The sequence below is a fragment of the Peromyscus maniculatus genome, chromosome 3, assembly GCF_049852395.1.
Source record: "Peromyscus maniculatus bairdii isolate BWxNUB_F1_BW_parent chromosome 3, HU_Pman_BW_mat_3.1, whole genome shotgun sequence".
Lineage (NCBI taxonomy): Eukaryota > Metazoa > Chordata > Mammalia > Rodentia > Cricetidae > Peromyscus > Peromyscus maniculatus.
Genome location: NC_134854.1, coordinates 150,710,608 through 150,732,964, shown reverse-complemented (window position 1 = coordinate 150,732,964; position 22,357 = coordinate 150,710,608). Strand labels below are relative to the sequence as shown.

At 47.3% G+C, this 22,357-nt stretch overlaps 1 protein-coding gene across 2 annotated transcripts; it reads left to right on the top strand.

The window, feature by feature from the left end:
• Positions 1 to 5,672: 5,672 nt before the first annotated feature.
• On the top strand, positions 5,673 to 22,242 carry Itfg2 (integrin alpha FG-GAP repeat containing 2). 2 transcript variants are annotated; one of them, XM_006987856.4, is made up of 12 exons: positions 5,674 to 5,884; positions 12,263 to 12,358; positions 15,351 to 15,392; positions 15,542 to 15,710; positions 16,940 to 17,079; positions 17,483 to 17,631; positions 18,017 to 18,114; positions 18,204 to 18,257; positions 18,406 to 18,497; positions 19,460 to 19,577; positions 20,653 to 20,826; positions 20,902 to 22,242. In XM_006987856.4, the coding sequence occupies exons 1-12, from the start codon at positions 5,789 to 5,791 to the stop codon at positions 21,003 to 21,005; spliced, it is 1,332 nt and encodes a 443-aa protein (XP_006987918.1). In that variant the 5' UTR covers positions 5,674 to 5,788; the 3' UTR covers positions 21,006 to 22,242. The 2 variants fall into 2 exon arrangements, with proteins under 2 accessions (XP_015861867.1, XP_006987918.1); XM_016006381.3 differs by lacking the exon at positions 12,263 to 12,358 and having other exon boundaries at positions 5,673 to 5,884.
• The last annotated feature ends 115 nt before the right edge of the window (positions 22,243 to 22,357 follow it).

Below are 22,357 nucleotides of genomic sequence, written 5' to 3'. Positions count from 1 at the left end.
TCCAGTGTGTGATACAAACTGGCAAGGCAGGAGACGGCCTCTGCACACACACCCTGAGCTCCAGTGCAGGCTAGAGCAGCCCGGCATTAGAATGCTGGGGTTTTTCCCTCAATGGGAAGAGGAAAATAGAAATGCCAGAAAACTAGGGCCAGGCCTAATGGTTCTGAAGCTGGGTTTGTACTACTGCCCCTACTCTGGCAGACATCTTGGGTGTTTACATGATTTCTTTTTATTTTTTAATTTGGGTATTTTACCTGCATGTATGTCTGTGCACCATGTGCATGCTTGGTGTCTGTGGAGGCCAGAACAGGGCAACGGGTCCCCTGGAACTGAAGTTAGAATTGAGTCACCAGTTGGGTGCTGGGAATCAAACCCGGGTCTCCTGCAAAGGCAGCAAGTGTACTTAACCACTTGAGCCATCTCTGCAGCCACAGTCCTAGGTTTCTTAAGGTGTAAAAGCCCCACTGTTGCCGGGCGGTGGTGGCGCACGCCTTTAATCCCAGCACTCGGGAGGCAGAGGCAGGCGGATCTCTGTGAGTTCGAGGCCAGCCTGGGCTACCAAGTGAGTCCCAGGAAAGGCGCAAAGCTACACAGAGAAACCCTGTCTCGAAAAACCAAAAAAAAAGCCCCACTGTTGCAGGTTTTGATGTGCTTTAAGGGACTGGTGAAGTGCTTGTCAAATCCACCTTCTCTGTCTTAGCAGGAACACAGTGTACCTCCTTCATACCTCTTTCCTAACTTTGCGAGAAGCCAGAGGCCCCTGTAAACCACATTGAACTTCCACTTGATCACCTCTAGTCAACGCTCAACCTGCCCATACTTTTCTGTGTGGGCTCTCTGGCAGTCTGCCTACCCACATACCTGTACAGCTCTTGACATTGTAGAGGGCTCAGTTTTTCAACATGTCTGGCATTGTATCTGCTAGTTCCCTTAGTAGGTGTAAGTCTAGGCTTGGGCTTGAGTTTTATGTTTGGTTCCTTTGGGTATTTCTAACTTTGACTCTTGCCTTTGCTCTCAGTGACAATACCAAGCAAGTCCTTGCTAAATCCTAAGAACTTAACAGAGTAAGCTTTGACCTACACCAAGGACTCTCTATGATACAATCTTTGATCCAACTGCCCTAAGAAAGAGGCATATTGGTGGAATTATTAAGGCAACTCTGCATAGTTAAAAGGGAGGTTTATTCTGTGAGGTAACTTACAATTAAAGGGATAGGTTACAGGGTCTGGGAAAGGTGTAGTGCAGTCCAATGGTGTTTTCTTGAGAACTCTGCTCTGCTCGGTCTACTTCCACTGTCCAGGATCCAGGAACCAAGAGAGCCTGCATGTCCAGATCTCGGGTCTTAATGGCTCCTCTCTTGGCCCCGCCTTGTAGGCGTGACGGTTGCCGGAAGCCTCAATGGTGGTAGTACTTCCAGGACAAAGCTGGAACAGCTACCCACTCCAGAGGCGTGGCCCATTTTACAGATGAGGAAACTCAACCAAGGCTTTGGGAACAGCTCAGTCACTAGACTACTTACTGCAAAAGTGAGGACCTGTCGAAAGCTAGGTGCTGGGCCTAGAGACAGCAAGGTAGTTAGGAGCACTTGCTCTTAGAGAGGCCCCAGCTTTGGTTCCCAATCCCACCCAGGCAGCTCCCAGCTGTCTAACTAGTTCAAAGAGGATCCAGTACCTCCTGTGCTCTCCACAGGTACTGCACACTGTATACGTGTGGAGACTCAGGCACTCAAACATTTTTTTTTTTTTTTTTTTTTGGTTTTTACGAGACAGGGTTTCTCTGTGTAGCTTTGCGCCTTTCCTGGAGCTCACTTGGTAGCCCAGGCTGGCCTCAAACTCACAAAGATCCGCCTGCCTCTGCCTCCCAAGTGCTGGGATTAAAGGCGTACGCCACCACGCCCGGCACATTTTTATTTTTTAAAGATTTATTTTTATAGCAGGCATGGTAGCACACACCTTTAATCCCAGCACTCAGGAGGCAAAGGCAAGGGGAATCCCTGAGTTCAAGACCAGCCTGGTCTACATAGTGACTCCAGGGGCATATAGTAAGATAGTCTTTGAAAACTAATTATATATGTGTGAATTGCATGTATCTATGTGTACAATATCCATGGATGACGGAAGAGGGTATCAAATCCCCTGGAACCAGAGGTAGTTGTGAGCCCTCACCATGTGGGTGCCAAGAGCAGCAAGTGCTCCCAACCTCCAGCTCCAGGGAACCCAGTGCCCTCTTCTAGCTTACACCGTCACCTGTACACACATGACATACACTCAGTGACAAAACACATAAGACTTAGCAGGCATGAAGCACTGGGTCGGATTCCTAACACCACATGAACCTTGAATGATGGTATACATTAGTAATCCTAGCACTTGGGAGGTATAGGCAGAGGGATCAAGAGTTCAAGGTTATCTTCAGCCACTTTGGTTCAAGACCAGCCTGAGCTATGTGAGACCCTGTCTCCAAAAAAGTTTGCAAGAGTCAGACATATTTGTACTTGAAGATGAGTTCTCTGAACTAGCCCAAACTACTTTGAGGTTATGTGATTCAGGCAAGTCTTAAGCCTCTACAATGCATGGATAAAAAGCATCCCAAATTCTGTTCATGTCTGAAAGTTCCTTGAGATTCCAAGAATTTAAAATTTGACTGTACTTTCATAGAGCAGTGGAGATGGAAAAGTCCTAGCATTTTGTAACATTAAAACTGTCTAGTGAAGATGTTTTGATAACGTGATTAAGTCTTTATGGCTAAAAATAACCATGCTACATCCTGAACTCTGTTGGGTCATTGCTCATGTCTTCTGGACACTTGGGCCTTGCTTATCCACACTTCAGCATTTATGCAGGGACATGCTCAGATTAGAAAGTCCAGCAGCAACTGATATTCCGGGCTATTAATGCACATTTCTAGGTAGTTCTCTGAGAATAAGCTAAAATGGAGTTCTGTAAATTATACTGCCTAAGTCTTTCCAGTCTCCAGCCTATGAAATGTCTTCCCCTACATGTCTTTCCCTCTCCATCTGCACTACTAACCTCTTTAAAAAGGCACTTTTACCCCTCCTGCACTATATACTGTTTTGTCCCTCCACTTTGAGAGGCTTCCTGTCCCATTCAGGCCAAAGATGAGAGTCTCTGCCATGGTGTCCCACAAAGCCCACAAGGCCTGATGCTTGGTGGACCTGTGGCACCCCCCGAGAGTACTTCAAGTTGTGTGTCCCATTTCAAATTGAAGGACAAGAGAATGGCAACAACACTAAGAACTAGAAAAAAAGTTTTACAAGGAAATGATTGCTGGGAGAGGGATCCAGCTGCTTAGCTACGCAGGGCCCAGTCACAGGTTCCCTTGTGATGAACAGTGTATTCAAAGGATGTGGGCATGCAAAGATTTGGGCTAGCAATGGTTCAGTGAGGAAATGCTTGCACAAGCATGAAGACCTGCTTTAAGACCCCCAGAACCCATAAAAATTGTGCATCATGCATACCTGTAACTGAGGAGCGAGGTGGCACAGTTCACTGGCCAGCCAGACGACCTGAAGTAGTAGCTCCAGATTAAGTGAGAAACCATGTCTCAAGATGGAGAAGCAATTGGGGAAGACATTTCAAAATCAACCCCTGGCTTTCACGTGTGTCCACATCGTCAAGTACACCCACACATACAAGTGCACAGACACATAACACAATAGTTACACCCTGTCTTTTAGGGACGGACTTTCCTTTCTAACTTGATTTGGCTCTCTTGAGTGGCAGAAGGTATGGCATGCAAGTTGTGAATGACATGATGTGACCTTCATGATGATAACTACAAACAGCTGGACACTGCCACTGAAAATTCCAGAAGTCCAAATGAGGGAGATTATTGTGTAGCACTGAGTCAGGAAGTGATTTCAAGGAATTGGGTCAGAGCAGGGTGTACAGTGGGAGAAGTGGGCTGGTGCTCTTCTATTCTGTCCTAAGAATTTATTAATATGTTTATAATTTTATTCAGAAAGGAAATAGTAAAGTACAACAAAGCATAAATTACTTATATTCTGGCACAAACACTTCAAAGTTGGTTTTGTTTTCTCCTTAAACCCTAATAGGAAGTTTAGAGGTTGAGCAGGATGGCGAGAGGAGACAGCAGGTGGGTGAGCCTGCAGCGCCCCGTGAGAAACCATGAGTTTGGAGCACCAGGCACACCTGTGTGACCCAGACCTTCCAGTGGATCTAGCCACCCCACAGCTCACCACCCATAGGAGCTGGCAACCACTTACCGAGGAGTGAGTCTGCAGTCCCCAGTACTGATCTGACTGCCTCCTGTTTGCTTTTCCCCTTTGTTTTTTCAGCTGTCCGATCCACTGAAACCAAACCCATCATTTTCCCTCTCCTAGGGTAGAAAGGTCTCACCCTCAGCCTTTCCCCACCATCTTCAACATAGAAAGTAGGGCCATCTCTCTGGTCCAACATACCCTAAGTGTGTCTTTGTGTAAATCAGCCTGAGCATGCACATTTAAAACTTAAAAAATTGAGACAGCCTCATGTGTTTCAGGCTGGCTTCAGACTCGGTGTGAAGATAACTCCGAACTTCTGATCTCCTGCCCCTACCCCCTGAGTGCCAGAAAGGTTGTTATTTTGTTTTTGAGACAGGGTCTCTTGTAACCAAAGCTGGCATAGAACTAGTTCAAGGCTGACTTTGAAATCTTGATCCTCCTGCCTACTCCTCCCACGGGCTGGAATTACAGGCAAGAACTACCACATCTAGCTTAGCACTCTTGTCTCAACGAGACCCCTCAAAAGAACAGCAGGACCTGACTCAACAGGGAAAGGATCCAAAGCAGCCAGTCATGAGAATGAGGATCCCACCTAAACTAGAATAAGGCCACTTGGAAGAGGCAGCTCTGTGCTGGTGGTGGGGGCTACACCATACAGCCAATCCAGAATCCCAGTAGCCTTCACTTTACTAGGAACTCCAACAGTGACAGAAAAGCTAGTATTTTGGGTCAAACATCTTGGTTTGAGTCTCACGTCTACCGCTTTATCTAAGTTACTCAATCTTGCTGAACATGTTTTCCTCATGTGAGGAAACAATAAAGTTTACATAGTTATGTTGATTCTATTAAATACATGAAGTGTGCTTTGCAGTGGGTTTTTTCACTGCTGCCTACCAAGTACACAGCATAAAAAATTGTTTTTAATTATAATCCAGGATATATATGTAAATATAAACAACTGAAACAAAACTTTCACAAAATAATACTATATGTACTACTAGGGTCTTTTTCTATTCATATTTTTTAATGTTTTGTGATGGCTGTCGTGCTGCATGTAATCTGTGCATCACGTGGGTGTCTAGCTTCCGATCCCCCGAAACTGGAATTACTGATGGGTGCGAGCGCCATATCGGGACTGAGAATCGATCTTGGGTCCTCTGCAAGAGCAGCAAGTGCTCTTAATTGCTGAGCTCTTTCTGGTCTCTTAATTTTTTTAATGTGGGTTACAATCCACTACGTTGTGTTGACAACTTCAATTGGGTAATTTCATAAAAGAACTGTTGGGAAATATAAAATTGTTAATTATGACAGCTATTAATACGACCTGCTGACGGTTTGACTCCTCTGAGTCAAGCCTCAGGGCTCAGGTCGGCTCGTGGCCCGGAAGGCCCGCCTCCTCCCCTAAGGTTAGACGAAGAAAGCCGGAACTGGAGGCTCAGGCGGTGACGCAGACTTCCGGTTTGGTGGCCTGAACGCGCGCAGCTGTCGTGAGGACTCGGGGGTCGTTTACCCCGGTGGCCCGGCACCTCAGCTCTCAAGGGCGCCATGAGGTCGGTTAGCTACGTGCAGCGCGTGGCCCTGGATTTCAGCGGGAGCCTTTTCCCGCACGCCATCTGCCTCGGAGACGTCGATAACGACACAGTGAGTGCATGCGCACTGCAAATGACTGCATTTGGGCGGGGCGAGAGGTGGGAAGCGGCATGTGGTGCGCGTGCGCACTGCAGCCAACATGGCGTTTGAAAGAAATCTTCATCGTCAGTTCCAGTCCTTGAACAACACTGCTCGCGGCTTACCTGGGCTAGAACCTCTGGAATAGTTCTTCTTTATTTTTCAGTTTTAAAATTTACGTGTAGAATGTTTCGCCTGCATGTACGTCTGTGTGCCACGTGTGTGCAGTGCCGGTGGAGACCAGAAGAGGAACATTGAATGCCCTAGAAGTGGAGTTACAGACAACTCTGAGCTGCCACGTGGGTGCTGGGAATTGAACCCTATTCCTCTGGAAGAGCAGCCAGTGTCTTAAGCGCTGAGTCATCTCTCCAGCCACTTTTTATTTTTATTATTATTAATAATTGTAATGGATAGTTGGTCCTCTTGCCCAGTTCAGTGGCCTATCTTGTAAAGCAGTGGTCAGGTGTCCTGTATTATTGCTTCCCCGAGTCCAAATACCCTTTCAAATTCTCTACCCTTCAAAGCCCAATTTGTTGTTTTTGTTTTGTTTTTGGAGACAGGGTTTCTCTGCAACAGCCCTGGTTTTATGGAAAGGCTTTGTAGACCAGGTGGCCTTGAACTCACAGAAATCCGCCTTCCTCCGCCTCTGAAGGGCCGAGATTAAACGCCTGCACCACCACCACTGCCCGGCGCCCCCATTTTTTTTTTAACCTGTAAATTTCACTTAATAATATCGCGCTACCAATGGCTTTGCCCCTCCCATCCCCTATGCTACCAGGCTTGCGCACTTGCTGCTCTTGCCCCTGCCTCCCGCACTGGAATGGTTGCCGCCAGTCGGCCGCAGATACCCCACAGTCTTGATCATGTCAGGCTTATACTGTGCCTACCCAGAAGAGACTCAGGTGTCTGACTTTGTAGTGCTACTTCGTTGTTGAATTACAAAAGCACTCTTTTCTTTCCTAGGCAGTTGTTCCTTCTTAGATTCAGCAGGTGAAGCGCATCGTTTCACATCCAGGCATACAGTTAAAGACCTGGAACTGTTAGTGTTTTCAGTGTTAGCAGCCGTCCCAGTCCCAGTGTTACGTGTCCAGGATTCACCAGACCACATAGGAAATATTTCAAGAGGAAAGAAATGGGTCTGTACTGAACATGCTCAGATTTCATTTATTGACACCATTACCTAAACAGTACGGCATAGCAACTACAGCCCTAATGAAGGGAATGCTTTTGAGGAGTGCATTGTTGGGTTACTTTGTAGTCCTAACATCATAGTGTGTGCTTATACAAACCTGAATGGTATTTATCCTGACATATGGAGCCCAGCATTGACCAAACTATATGCAGCACGGGTCTGTATTCATATAGCCCTCGAGATAATTTAAAGTATATGGTAGCAGCCTGAGGATGTAGCTACTTGCCTAACCGTGAACAAAGCCCTGAATTGAATTCTTGATACCACAGAAATAAATAAAAGAGTAAGAATTAAGTTGGGCATGATGGCACCCTCTTTTAGTCCCAAAATTTGGGAGGCAGAGGCAGGCTGATCTCTGAGTTCAAGGCCAGCCTGCTTGACACATCAAGTTCCAGGACAGCCAGAGAAACTCTGGCTCAAAAAAAGTAAAATGTCCAAGGGGTTATGTTCAAACACTACTCTATGATTACAGAGTTCCTGTAACCATGCCCCACAGATACAGAGGTTCAACTCTCATTTATGTGTCCTTACTTTTCTTACCTACATTGTGAGCGCCATTACTATAAATTCCATAAAGATGGAGTGTGTGTGTGTGTGTGTGTGTGTGTGTGTGCACGTGCACCTGAAACCAAAGAAAATGGTTGTGAGCTGACATGTGGATGCTGAGAACCAAAAGTGGTTTTCTGCAGGAGTAGCAAGTGCTTTAAACCACTAGGCCAATCTCGTCATCTCCCATGCTCAATAATTTTAAAATTGTATTTACTTACTTATTTGCACGTGTGAGTGACAGAGTGAGTGCACACACGTGCCGCAGTGCACATACAGAAGTCAAAGGACAACCTGCAGGAGCTAGTTCTCACATCTACCATATGGATGCTGCCCAGGTACCAAACTCAGGTTTTTAATATAAAATTGTTAGGAAAGGCAAGTGTGAAAAACAAAATCTTGTATGATGGAGGTGCTGGTTATAGTGTCTTTTTTTTAAAAAAAGACAAAGCAAATGTGATTGTTGCACAGCCATGTGAAGAGCTTTGTGTGTTCTTGGGGGGAAGATGGAAGAAGTTGAAAAGGTTAACTAGTTAGCAAATGATCAGCTCTAGTACATGACTGTAGGTAAACAATTATAGGGGGGGGTGTTTAGCCCAGTAGTAGGGCACTTGTCTGGAATGTGTGAGGCCCTGCATTCCTTTCCCACCACCATTCCAAAAAGGAACAAAGAAAGAGAAGAAAATCGCTGCTAAGCATGGTGGTACACATCTGTAATTTCAGCACTCCGAAGGGAGAGAGGCAGGAAGGACATCATTCATTGCAAGTCTGTGGCCACCTTGATCTGCCTAGCAGATTCCAGGCCATCCAGGACTACATAGTGAAATGCTGTCTCAAAACTACCAATAAAACATGGTTTGCATGCCAGGCAGTGGTGGTGCACACCTTTAATCCCAGCACCCAGGAGGCAGGGGAGGTGGATCTCTGAGTTTGAAGCCAGGCTGGTCTACAGAGTGAGTGCCAGGACAGCCAGAGCTACACAGAGAAACCCTGTCTGGGGGGGGGGGGGGGACGACACGGGACATGGTTTGTGGTCCCCAAACATTTGGAGCTTTGGGAGTGGAGACAGATTGATTTCAGCCCGATAAACCCTTAGCCTAAAGGTCTCCAAACCTGATTTATTTCCTGCGGAGGTGGAGGGGAAGCCGGGACTAAAGCATGCTTTTGGACCGCCCACAGAAGCATGGCTGGACGTGGCCCAGCAAGCCTTTGGGAGGCTGAAGCAGATCACAGAGAGATTATACCTTCTCACTCAGCATTCCTGATCATGGTGGACCTTCCCTCTGGGGTCCTTTAGTGTCACCGTGTGACCTGGTGAGGCCAGAGCTAAGCTGTCAGAACAGCAGATCTGATGAGAAGCATTCAAGGGCTAGAAAGCAGACAGCCACCCTGGAAATGTCCTCTCCCACATGTTGCCTCCAGCTGCCTGAGTCACATCTGCTTGCTCAGTGTACTTACTGTGCTGTTTTATGATTCCTTTTCTGTGTCTGTGGCTCTGCAAAACAGAGGCCCTGCTCAACAAGGGGGCCGCCTGGAAACTGGGAGGAGGGCTGACTGAGCATTTTCTCTCATTTCTACTTTTTCTTTCTTTGATCAAGTCTCACAGTGTACCTACCCCAGGCTGGTCTGGAATTTGCAGTCCTCCCCTCCTTCCTCCACCTCTGGGTGCTGGGATTATAGGCATGCACACCATTGTAGGCTCCTCTCAGCATTTGATACCTGAAAAATGTAAGCAAGGACAGCAGATAAAGGCGCTTACCACCAAGTCTGGTGACCTGAGTGTGATCTCTAGGACCCACATGGTAGAAGGAGAGAGCTAACACTTACAAGTTGTCCTGTACACACACACCACATGGCACCTATATGTATGTGCATGGACGGATGGACACACACACACACACATACACACACACACATACACACACACGCGTAAATAAATGTCTGTAATTTTAAAAATATTTGTTTTGGAAGCACAAAGACAATTTTATTAGAACGTAAAAGAAAAACCTGGCAGGCACACTGTCAAACATCAGCAGCTGCCTGAGGTGAGGAAGGGAAAGGCCATGCCATTTTATCTGGACACGAGGTCAGAAACGTGACACACAAGCAACTGCGTGGTGAGAGGGGAGCTTTAGAGAAAAATCAAGGAAGCCTGAGATGCCTTTTAAAAGCTCCAAGTATTAGGGAAAGCATGCACAGAGAAGACAGAAAGGCAAGGAAAAGTCGCACTTTTCTGAATAATCCAGAAAAGCAGGCAGACTTACAACCCTGCATGGATATGGCCCGAAAGTTTCTGCCTTCAAATTTTTAAGAAAAGTGTAATCAAGGTTGGAGAGGTGGCTTGGCAAAGAGTACTGGTTGCTCCTCCAGAGGACCCCAGTTTTAGTCCCAGCACTCAAGGGACAGCACTCACAGCTGTCTGCAACTCCAGTTCCAGGGGCTCTGACACCCTCTTCTGACCTCTGAGAACACCAGGCGTGCACATGGTGCACAGATGTACATTGCAGGCAAAACACTCATATACATAAAATAAAAATAAATCTTTTAGAGAGAGAAACCAGGTGTGGTGGGGTACACCTTTAATCCCGGCACTCAGGAGGCAGAAGCGGCCCATCTCTGAGTTCAAGGCCAGCCTGGTCTACAGAGTGAGTTCTGTAACAGCCAGGGCTACACAGAAATCCTGTCTCCAAACACCGAAGAGAGTGAGAGGAAGGAGTGGAAACGGCATCAGGAGGATTGGTGTTAGAATTCAGCAGTTGCGCTCTGACCCTACACTGTGGATCCACTACACTGTGGATCCACTCTCCATGGTGTCTGCAAAAGTTCTCTCGGGGGCTGGCTGTAGTTGAGACCTCAGCTGTGGGGCTTTGTAAAAAAGCAGAATATATGCTTCTATAACCAGATACTCCCTTTTGTGTTTTCCTTTTTGTATAACTTTGCACAAAACTCCCATAACTATTAAAAATACATCTTTAAAAGTCAAATAATTATGTCAATCCCAGTTTGTCTCAAATTTCTTCTGTTTGTTTGTTTGTTTTCTGTGGGGGGATCCTCAAATTGCTGGTCTCAAATAGCTGGCTCTAACAGATCCATGTCACACCACGTGATCTCTCTCTCTCTCTTTTGGGTTTTTTTTTTTGTTTGTTTGTTTTTGTTTTTGTTTTTGTTTTTTTTTGTTTTTTGGTTTTTCCAGACAGGATTTTTCTGTGTAGTTTTGGTGCCTGTCTTAGATCTCGCTCTGTAGACCAGGTTGGCCTCAGACTCACAGAGATCCGCCTAGCTCTGCCTCCCGAGTGCTGGGATTAAAGGTGTGGGCCACCACCGCCCAGCCTGTTGTTGATCTCTTAAAAATCTAATTTTAACTTTCTCTTTGGGAGAGACATTCATTGTCTTCTTCCCAAGAGAAGACAGGAAACTGTAGAAGCTGGGGTTGGGGCCACCTGGTGATCATGAGGAACTCCCCAAATGGATTAGCAGTGGTGGGGGAGAGGCTCCGTGGAGGGACCCTCCCTTCCTCAGAGCCAGGATGCTGACACCAGCAAAACTTCAGGCCCGGTCGGTCCCTCAAACAGGTCCATTCCTCTGTGTTCCCATACACATGAAAATCATTAAAACTGAGGGGTCTTGTGAGAAGAGATGGGGCCCTGGGAACTGGCTTTGTATTTTTGACCTCTGACAAAGTAGGAGGTCTGAAGTAATATTCTTCCAAAGTTCACTATTGGACTGTTTTCAAAACATGTCCCATTTGTGATGGACAAGTGAGAGTCGCCAAGGCCAGGCATTTGGACAGAGAGCTGTGCCGATAGCTGACCTACCCGAATCACTGCTCTTGTGTCGAGCCTTTCCTTTGCGCACACACGGAAGTGAGTTCTGGGAAACTATGGCTGCCTTGGTCCCAGAAGATTTGTTTGTTGTTGGGTTCCTTTTGCTTAACTGTGCCAGGCAACTGCTCTGCTCCTGAGCCAGCCCCAGCACCCAGGCAACCAGTCTCAGAAGACTTTTTCTTTTTCCTGAAACATGTTCTTACTGTGTAACCCAGGTTGCCTTGAACTTGCTATCAGTCTCTTGGCTTCAGTCTCCTGAGTGCAGATCACAGGCAGATCTACCGTACCTCTCAATGCCTTCTTTTTTTAAAGGCAGTGTCCAGGCTGGCCTTAAATTCGCTATGTAACTGGGGAATGACCTCAAACTTCTGACACTGTGCCTTCACCTCCCATGCTGAGATGACTGGTGTGTGCCATGATGCCTGTTTTATCTTGTTTTCGTTTTGTTTTTTTGAGACACTGTGTGGCCCTGAATGTCCTGAAACAGTCTATAGACCAGACTGGCCTTGAACTCACAGTAATCCTCCTGCCTCTGCCTCTGAAGTACAGGGAGGGATCAAAGGGCATGCCACCACACCCAGCAACCATGCCTCATTTTTTGTGGTGCTGGGGATAGGACCCAGGGCCTCAGGCATTTTAGGCAAAGCACATTACCAACCCAGCTATACCTGCAGCCCATCAAAGTTTTTTTCATAATGTTATGGTTTTTCCAAAAACAAACTAAGCTGATAAGGGGTTGCTGAGGTTCAATAGAATCCCTTCCTAACATTGCTCTCTCTCCATTTGCAGTTAAATGAACTGGTAGTGGGAGACACCAGTGGGAAACTGTCTGTGTATAAGAATGATGACAGCCGGCCATGGCTCACCTGCTCCTGCCAGGGAATGGTCAGTATTCATCTCTGCAGGGCTTGGGAAGGAGCTAGCATGCCTTTGTGTTGGACTGCCAAGGAGTCCCACAAGAATTCCCTAGCCACTCAGCCCAGTCACCACTTGAGAGTTTGTTTGACGGTGGGAGGTGGGGGGTTAACCTCAGGAATTGCTCTCATCTGTCCCCCTTTCAAGTCTCCCACAAGACTTTATCTTAGTTTGCTTTCTGTTGCTGTGATAAAGGTCATATACAACTGAATCTCTATTTCATATTCTTGCGGCCTGCAGCACAAAAATAACTTGGGGAGGAAGGAGCATATTTCAGCTTACAGCTTATAGTCTGTCTTGAAGTCAGAAGTCAGGGCAGGATCTCAAGACAGGAACCTGGAAGCAAGAACTCAAGGAGAACATGAAGCTGCTTACTGGCCTGCTTTCTTATACAGCCCAGAACCACCTGCCCAGGGCTGGCCCTGCCACATCAGCCATTAATCAAGAAATTGCCTACAAGCAATCTAATGGAGGCACGTTCTCAATTGAGGTTTCTCTTCCCATATAACTCTAGCTTGTGTCAATTTGACAGAGGAAAAAAGGACAACTAGATTGTCCTTTATGTTGTAGAATGAACTTGCTGCTTTATGGAGGCTGCCTAAGATTATATGATTGTATGCAGTGCAGTCATGCATGGGTTAATAGCAAGGACGCGGTCTGAGAAATGCATCATTAGGTGACCACCACAGCACTTATATAAGCTAAGACAGTCACTGCATTTCCTTAGTTCTGTGAGGTGGGGTCTTGCTTTGTAGCTCAGGCTGGCTTCAGACTTTCAGTCCTCCTGCCTCAGCCTCTTAATTGACACCCAACTATGTGATGGGATCTTATAGGTACACCATAATATATGTGACGTGCTGTTGACTGAGATGTCCCTATGCAGTATGTGACTGTATAATCAAAATGGGGATGATAATTGGAATAATCTAGAAGTATGATAACCAGGCTATTTTCCTGTTTGGTGGGTTTTTTTTTTTTTTGTTTTTTTTTTGACGGGGGGAGGCCTTATAAGACATGGTTTTGCTATATAGCCCTGGCTAGCCTGGAATTCATGACAGTTTTTCTGCCTCAGCCTCCTGAGTGCTGGAAGAGTATAGGTGTGCACCACACAGCTAGATTTTGTTTTTCCTTTTTCAGACCTAAGTCTGAATTTTTATCTACTTGGGTCTTCCTATTGCTGTATGAATAAACCAAACTATATAACTCTCTTGTATAATATTAGAGGGACCAGCCTTAATATTATACATCCCAGGGGCTCAGGAGAGAGAACTACTAACAGCAAGGACTATTTTCAGGAAATAGAATCTCAGCACACCGAGCTCTATAGTTCACTTGCTTTAATTCCTCTGGCATAACATCCTATATATACAGCTTCAGTTCTGTTCTCGTGCCTAGCTCCTTTCTTGCCTGATTTCTCTCTGTTTATCTACTGTTCCCTCTTAAGTTCTATCTTAATTCTCTCGTCTTACTTAATTCTGCCTCATCTAGGTCCTTTTCACCTTGTTCTTACCCGGCTAGGGCTTTCCCATCTGACTTTTTCTCATCTTCCATCTTGTTCCTCTAGTATTCTCTTCTAGCCCTTCAATCTAGTTCTTTCCCATCTCAGTTTGTTCCTCTCAAGTTCTTACCCATCTAGTTCTTCCATTCTCTTTTCTCTTCTCTGTCCCCCACGTGCCCTGGGAGTCCTGGTATATATACACTTACAAGCAGTATTCCCTTAGCAGTGCAAAGCCAGGCTTCCAGGATCAAACAGAGAGGTGATAAGAATCACATAGGGAGGCAATAACCATTAATTATCATTTGCAATCCCAAAGGGAAGTGACCAATGGGAAAATAAATTAACTAAAGGCTAAATTCAGGTAATATCTAGGAAGAGGGCTCTTATGTGCTCAACTATAATCTTAAACGTGATTAGTAGAAAATGTTAAGAATCTATAAGTTGCTATGTCAATGGGAGAAAATAAAACTGTCTTCTTTATTCCTGTGGCTCCTATCTATCCAAGCTATCTGCCATTTTTTCTGCAGGGTGGGGGAAAGTGTGCTCAGTCGCTAGGCAACCTGTGTACAGCTAGATGCCTCTGGTGATAGTTAAAGGGAGATCTGGAACTAGAGGTAAGGTTTGGGAAAGGAGGAAGTAAAGCTTAATTAGCACATCCGCCAGGCCTTCTCAAACAGGTAGCCTGGATGCTTAAGTCTGTTCTTAGAAAGTACAGAGGTATCTCTGCTAAGGTACTTTCCTCCCTCTGGGGATGGACCTGGCCGGATGCTGCCAATGGTGATAATTACAGGGAGGCTTGAACCGGGGTTCTGGCTGAGCATAGCTGTCAGTGCAGAAGGTTATCTAAATATTCCCAGAAGTGGTTAGGTAAGGAGTTAAAGGTCTATAAAGCTAGTAAGGCTGTAAGAAAGGAGGGCCTGAGCTAAATTGTGTAAAGCTATTACTTAACATCCACCTGACCTAGGTGGTGTTTCCTTGTGGAATTTACCTTAAATTAGGAGACTTTCATGTGGACTGTTATTACTGCTAGTCCTTGAAAGTGGCTAAGGGAGATATCTGATTCCAGAGAAAGCCTTTCCTGAGGCTGTTCTCCAAATACCTGGAATGTGTATGTCCAGAGAGTGATCAGTCCACACTGTTAGCCCTTCTTAGGGAAAAGTCAATTGGGAAAACTATGAAGGCACACATGATTTTCATAACAGAATACAGCTGATATATAACAAGCCAAGTAACACCAAAAGCTCCTTGGAATTTGGCTTCCTCTGGAGGAATTCCCTGATCCCTCCAGGTTGTGACTTTGCCATAACCAGCTGAGTTCTTACGATATATTCCTATGCCCGCAGCATAACTCAATGTGTTTATTAATAAAGACTATTCACATAGGTCACATGACACAAGCTTTTGGTGATTAGGAAGGAATGGTCTCTCTTGGTGCCGCCATCAGTTTCCCTTTCTTTCTTGCAGTTGACTTGTGTTGGCGTCGGAGATGTGTGTAATAAAGGAAAGGTAAGGACTCGGGGCATCTCAGGCTAGGGTGGAACTCCAAGTCCTCACCTCCATTGTGACTCCCTGGGAATGTCAGCTCTGGCCCTTGAGATCTGCTCATCAGCCTCCCTCCCCAACCTGTGTATCTCTCCTGTACCTCTCTCTCCCAGAACCTGGTGGTGGCAGTCAGTGCAGAAGGCTGGCTTCACTTATTTGACCTGACATCCACCAAGGCTCTAGATGCTTCTGGGCACCATGAAACTCTTGGAGAGGAGCAGCGTCCAGTCTTCAAGCAGCACATCCCAGCCAACACCAAGGTCATGCTGATCAGCGACATCGGTGAGCATGAGCAGCTAAAGAGCAGGGCCCTAGGGCTGGTGCTGAGGAACTGGGCTAAGGGAGAGAGCTGGGTCCGTTTTGTACGTTTGTTTTGTGTTTACTTTTTCTCTTTTTATTTTGTTTTACTTTATTTTCATTGGTTGTATGTTTGATGCATAGTTACTGAGCTCCTGTTATGAACTAGAAACTATTCTAGGCTCCAGAATTACAAAAGTGAATAAAGCAAACAAAAATATCATACCATCTTAGATCTTACTAGGAAGAGACAGAATAAATTTTATAAAAAAATTAAATAATGAGGCTGGGAATTTGGCTCAGGATTAGAACACTTATCCAGCATATACCAGGCCTGAGTTCAATCCCAGCCAAAAATCAGTCAATCAATACTATATTAGAAGGAAGTAGGTACTGGGGATAAAACAAATCAGAAGGCTGAAGATACCAAAGTAGAGACAGCAGTTTTAGAGATTTATTTGTATTTAACAATATGTAGGTTTGTGTGTGGGTGTATACACATAAGTGAAGGTCAAATCTCCTGTAGTTGGAGTTACAGGAAGTTGCGAACCACTTGACGTGGGTATTCTGAACCTAACTAGGATCCTCTGGAAGAGCAGGAAGTACTCTTAACTGCTGAGTCAGACCCAAGAGGTAGCAATTTTAAATGGAGTTGTCAGGTTTTTGGTTTGTTGGTTTTTTTTTTTTGTATTTTTTTATTTTTTTGGTTTTTCGAGACAGGCTTTCTCTGCGAAACAGTCCTGGCTGTCCTGGAACTCACTCTGTAGACCAGGCTGGCCTTGAACTCAGAGATCTGAGTGTTGGGATTAAAGGCTTGCATCACCACCGCCCAGTGTCAGGGTGATTCTTGCTGGAAGGTGGCATTTGGTAAAGAGCTGAAAGTGTCAGGAGAGTGAGCTGTAGAGACATGGGACTGCTGACTGACCAGAAGTTGTCTAGGTAGTAGGTGTGGGGTGGGTCAAGGTGCTATGCCATGGATATAGGAAGCAGAGAGCAGAGATGACGGGCCCTGTGTGGCATTTGAGTGAGAAACTGTATGGGCACAAGGCCAAGCAGGGATGGGCAATAACCACAGGATGTGGTAAATGGCCCCGAAGACTGACGTGAGCTGCACTCAACTGAAAGTGCCGGGAATGTTGGCTATAGAGAGGTAGCCATGGCCCAAGCTGACCAGTTCAGGCTTGGCTCCCAACCCTTTGTTTCTGTGCCTACAGATGGAGATGGGTGTTACGAGTTGGTGGTGGGATACACAGACCGTGTGGTACGGGCCTTCCGCTGGGAAGAGATGGCTGAGGGGCCTGAACACCTGACAGGGCAGCTGGTGTCCCTCAAGAAGTGGATGCTGGAGGGTCAGGTGAGAAGCAGAGCTTGGGGACCTAAGAGCCCCAGTGAACAGGAAAGGCCTCCCAGAGGCTTGTAGAAAGTGGAGCCCATCTGGGAGGAAAGGAAAATGTCCTTGCTGAGAGAGATCCAGGTCATTTCCAGGGAAGGTCCCAGTGGAGTTCTGGTAACAGGTAGAGTGCAAAGAATGGTGCAGAATTCAGTATGTGAAGGTGTGTGCTGTGAGCCAGGTCTGGAGCCAGTGGGGCACACAGCAGAAAGCAGTGGTCCATGAGGGGATGGTGCCAGACAAGACTCACGAACCTTAGAACTCCTCCGTCCCCATCCAGCTGGAGGGTAATTCTCAGAAGCCCTGCCCTTGTCTCCCCTGGTTCTGGTGACGGTCTCCCTTCCTCCCTGATGTGTTCCTGGTGCAGGTAGACAGTCTCTCTGTGACCCCGGGGCCTCTGGGTGTGCCTGAGCTGGTCGTGTCGCAGCCGGGGTGTGCTTATGCGGTTCTGCTGTGCACCTGGAACAAGGACACTGGCTCCCCTCCTGCCTCCGAGGAGGCCACAGGAGACAGCAGGTAAAAGGGGGGGGGGTGCACCCGAGCAGGGACAGGGTGACATGGCGGTGAGGCAGGTCTGCAGGCACCAGGGCTCCATCATAAGCTGCAGCCCAAGCACTTGACCCCATTAGAGAAGACTGTCTCGGACCGGGAGTCCTGGGCTTGATTAACCCTACAGCATCTGAGCACCGTGAACCGGTCTTTGTGGAGATTCCAGTCATTGATTCTGGACTCAGGACTCCCGCCTGGCAGCCCCATCACCTTCCTTCCATCTGCTGCATGAGTCGGAAAGGGTCAGAGGCGGGCTTCCGAAATGGAAGCCCCTGCAGTGGTGGTGGGTATAAAGGGCCTGGAGAACTCCGCTCCCTTGGCCTCCCAGTGACCCAGGCTCCTTTACCCACAGGGAAACCCCAGCTGCTCGGGACATAGTGCTGCACCAGACATCTGGCCGGATCCACAACAAGAACGTCTCCACTCACCTGATTGGCAACATCAAACAAGGTAAGGGAGGAAGGAGCTGAAGAACAAGGCAGTGCTGGGAGAAAAGAGGCCCAGGGCTCTGCCCTCATTCCTTCTCCATCGCCCCACAGGTCATACCCCTGAAACTGGTAACTCAGGCCTCTTTGCCCTGTGCACCCTAGATGGTGAGTAGTCCTGGGCTGGGTGAGGTGGGTGTCTGCCTAAGGGGGTCTGCTCAAAGGCCCCCCACACACACGTACTCACACCCCCACCCCCACCACCCCCACACACACATGTACACAGCCCACACACGTGCCACCTCTCTTCCTGCAGGGACGCTAAAGCTGATGCAAGAAGCAGATAAGCTGTTGTGGTCTGTACAGGTGGATCACCAGCTCTTCGCCCTGGAGAAGCTGGATGTCACCGTGAGTGACATTTTTCCCCTTTTTGAGTTTTGCCTGTATATATGTGTGTGTGCCACATGTGTGCCTGGTGCCCACAGAGGCCAGAAAAGGGCATCCGATCCCCTGGAACTGCAACTACAGATGGTTGTTAGCCACTTTGTAGGTGCTGGGAATCAAACCCAGGTGCTCCAGAAAGGAACCAGTGTTAATTGCTGAGCCATCATTCCAGCCCCACAAGAAGACATTTAAATACAGCCGTTCTCACATCCTAGTCAACAGCAAGCCTTTATCTTAGACCTGAAACAAGTGTGTCCCTCTATTTACACTCAAGTATACCCTTATAGCCCAGACTTTAATACTTCTCTATGAGGCTACTAGAAGATCATTCTCATGCCTTTCAGCCAAAATAATAGCCCTAAAGAAAGCAGGCTATAGGTCTAGAATTGGGCTATTAGTCATGAATATAGCTGTATCTTGTGGGGGGGTTTTCTTGTCCATGAGTCTATTTGTTATCATGGTAGCCCTCAGCTGACAGATGGACCTACTTTGGTCACACTACCATGGTACGTGCTGGATGGTTTTGACTAGTAGTAGAACAGACCTCTCTGTGACCCTGGGCAAGTGGCTTTTTCCCTCTAAGAAGAAATTTTCCAGTATAAAACTGAGAATAATGTCTGTATCATAGTGTTGCTTTGAATGTTAGCAAAGTAGATTACTGAGTGCCCTGTTGAGCACTTGGCGCATGGAAGAGATACCCCAATTTACAGTTTGCCACCCAGAGTCCAGCTCTGGGTCCTTCCTATCTCACTGCCCCGTCCCAGCATCAGATCTTCTGTTCTTTTCCAACACAGGATCTTCCCATGTGCTGTGGAGCCCAGACTGGCCTCTGCCTCCCAAGCCCTGAAATGACAGGTGTGTGCCACTACATCTGACTAGGAATTAGCCCCTGACCCTTCTGGCACCCTGTCTTTGACCTTTTTCAGGGCAATGGGCTTGAGGAGGTGGTGGCATGTGCCTGGGATGGGCAGACATATATCATCGATCACAACCGCACCGTGGTCCGCTTCCAAGTGGATGAAAATATCCGTGCCTTCTGTGCAGGTGGGACAGCGGCCTCTAAGCTCAGCTACTCAAGCTAGTAAACGTGCTGGCAAGTGACTGACTGTTCCCATTCAGTGTAGCCCGATAGACATCTTCACACCCGAATGGCTTCCTTCGCTTTCATTGGTGGGTGATGGGTATCCCGCTGCCATCTTGACAGGTTGTTTTTCAATTTGGAAGGGAAGTTTTATTTGTTTTTATGTGTCTGAGTGTTTGCCTGAGTGGATGTCTATGTACCATGCCTGGGCAGTGCCCACAGAAGCCAGAAGAGGGCATCATGTCCCCAGGGCTGGCTTTACAGACAGCTGGGCGTTAGGAACTGAACCTGGTCTTCCGAAAGAGGAGCCAGTGTACTGAGCTGTCTCGCCAGCCCCATCGTGGCAGTTTGGAATGAGACGTAAAGCACAGTGAGAGTTCCATCTCAAAATCTGTAAAAATGGGATGACTGTGGGAGGAGGGTGTTTCCAGCTGAGCATGCCAGGCTGAAGAAAACGCTTCAGAGTAATCTCTGTAGTCCTGAACTGGGGACTTTGGGAAGCTGTGGTAGCTATTTGGGTGACAGGGATATATATCTGGCTACTAAAATGGCAATGGGCTGACAGTATAGCCTGGTGGTAGAGCCTTGGCTGGCATGTACAAAGCTGTGGGCTCAGTCTCTAGGATCCCAAAATAAATGGAAGGAGCTGTAAAACAGCCCAGATACCTGAAAGATTGCTGTGTGCTTTGGAAGAAAGAGACAGGCCAAGAAAAGCCTTTCTCTCCAGCTACTTTGTTAACCTGCCCCTTGCATTAGCAGGGCTGTCTCTCTTCCTCCAGACTATCGCTGAGATGAGAAGACCTACAAACACATCTTTTGGGGTGCTGACTGTGTCTTTTCCATAGCTAGAATGCAGTATATGTTTTACCATTTTATGTATTATGCTGAGTTCTTCACAGAGAAGAAATAGGAAAAGGCTTTTGTTGACTGATATTTGGGGAGAGTTAGTACTGCTGCCTCTGATGTCTTCTTGTCCTTGGCCTCCTCCCGACACCAGGACTAAGTCTTGACCTTTGACTTCTTGCCCCCATCTCCCAGGCCAGTATGCCTGCAAAGACGGCCGCAACAGCCCCTGCTTGGTATATGTGACTTTCAATCAGAAGATCTACGTGTACTGGGATGTGCAGCTGGAGCGGATGGAGTCCACTAATCTGCTGAAGCTGCTGGAGGCTGAGCCTGAGTACCACAGCCTACTGCAGGAGCTGGGTGTGGGTGAGTGTCAACAAAGCCAGGAGCCCTGCACCCTGAGGCCCAACAGCCTCTCACCAGTCTCTTCCTGGTCTTTAGATCCTGATGACCTCCCTGCAGTCTGTACCCTGCTTCACCAGACTCTCTACCACCCGGACCAGCCACCGCAGTGCACCCCCTCAGGCTGCCAGGACCCCACCTAGCTGGGCTTGGCCAGTTAGCTGGTGAAGGATCCTTGATCTTGGCAGGATGGGGAGTGTATGTTACAGTGGAGCAGGACGTGACTCTCGACATGGAAGGATGGCGGCACCCCTGAGAGCCTTTGATGAATGCCCCATGGTCACCACCTGGATCCCAGGATCCCAGGCTTGTAAATCACCCGGACCCCTGTGCTTCCCTCCCCCTGTCCTTACTCTCACTGTGGAAAACAGACCCGTTTGTGAGAAAAGGCAGCAAACCTGTTCCACGGTGCCAACACCTGACAGGACACCAGGCTTCAGGCCTGAGGGGCTAGGGGAGCAGCGGAGGTGAGCCCCACCCCTCCTGCTCCCTCCCGCTGAGTGCCGACTTCACAGCTTAGCTCCAGGCAGCTGACAGCAGTAATTACTACAGGAAGGGCAGTGTTTGTTTAAGGGCATCTTTCAGGACGTGTTCCTGTCTCATCTTCCTGTGTTCTTCCAGTTGTTGAAGCAACTAGGTCAGGGCTTTCTCATTTTGTCATTGTTTCTCTCTTTCTCTCTGGTTTTGGTGGTGATGGTGGTTGGTTGGTTTTTGTTTGTTTATTTTTTGTTTTGTGTGTGTGTGTGTGTGTGTGTGTGTGTGTGTGTGTGTGTGTGTGTGTGTGTTCAGAAGTGGAGCCCAGGGCCTTGCACTTGCTAGCCAAGCACTTTGTTATTCAGCTGCACCTTGGCCCTGCCATATTCTAAAGTTTTGTTTTGTTTTGTTTTTTTTTGTTTTGTTTTTTGGTTTTTTTTTTGGTTTTTTGAGACAGGGTTTCTCTGTGTAGCTTTGCGCCTTTCCTGGAATTCACTCTGTAGCCCAGGCTGGCCTCGAACTCACAGAGATCCGCCTGACTCTGCCTCCTGAGTGCTGGGATTACAGGTGTGCGCCACCACCTCCCGAGCAGCATTTTTTTACATATATATAATTTATTTTTATTTTATGTTCACTGGTGTTTTGTCTGTATGTATGTCGGGGTAAAGGTGTCAGATCTTGGAACTGGAGTCACAGACAGGTGTGAGCTGCCATGTGGGTGCTGGAATTGAACCTGTTACATGGGTGCTGGGCTTGAATTCGGGGGTCTCGTGCTTGTGTGGCAAGTGCTCTTCTCTTCCCCACTAAGCCATCTCCCCAACCCTCAGGGCTTTTGAACTAAACGAAATGGAGTAAAATAAAATGGAGGGTGTTAGCGTCCATTGCTCAAATGGAGGTGAATACTGATTTGTTGCAATTGCGTGTGTATTTGTGCAGCACATACAGTGTGATTTGTCCTTCACAAGCCGGTATTCCAGCTTGGGAGAGAGACTCCATTCACACTTTCCCTGTGGGTCTGAGG

Bases quoted from the DNA above. Each gene is read 5' to 3' on its own strand.
- Itfg2 (XM_006987856.4), top strand. From the start codon at position 5,789: ATGAGGTCGGTTAGCTACGTGCAGCGCGTGGCCCTGGATTTCAGCGGG. The intron at 17,080-17,482 runs GTGAGAAGCAGA...TTCCTGGTGCAG, and splicing joins AGTGGATGCTGGAGGGTCAG to GTAGACAGTCTCTCTGTGAC. The intron at 18,498-19,459 runs GTGAGTGACATT...GACCTTTTTCAG, and splicing joins TGGAGAAGCTGGATGTCACC to GGCAATGGGCTTGAGGAGGT.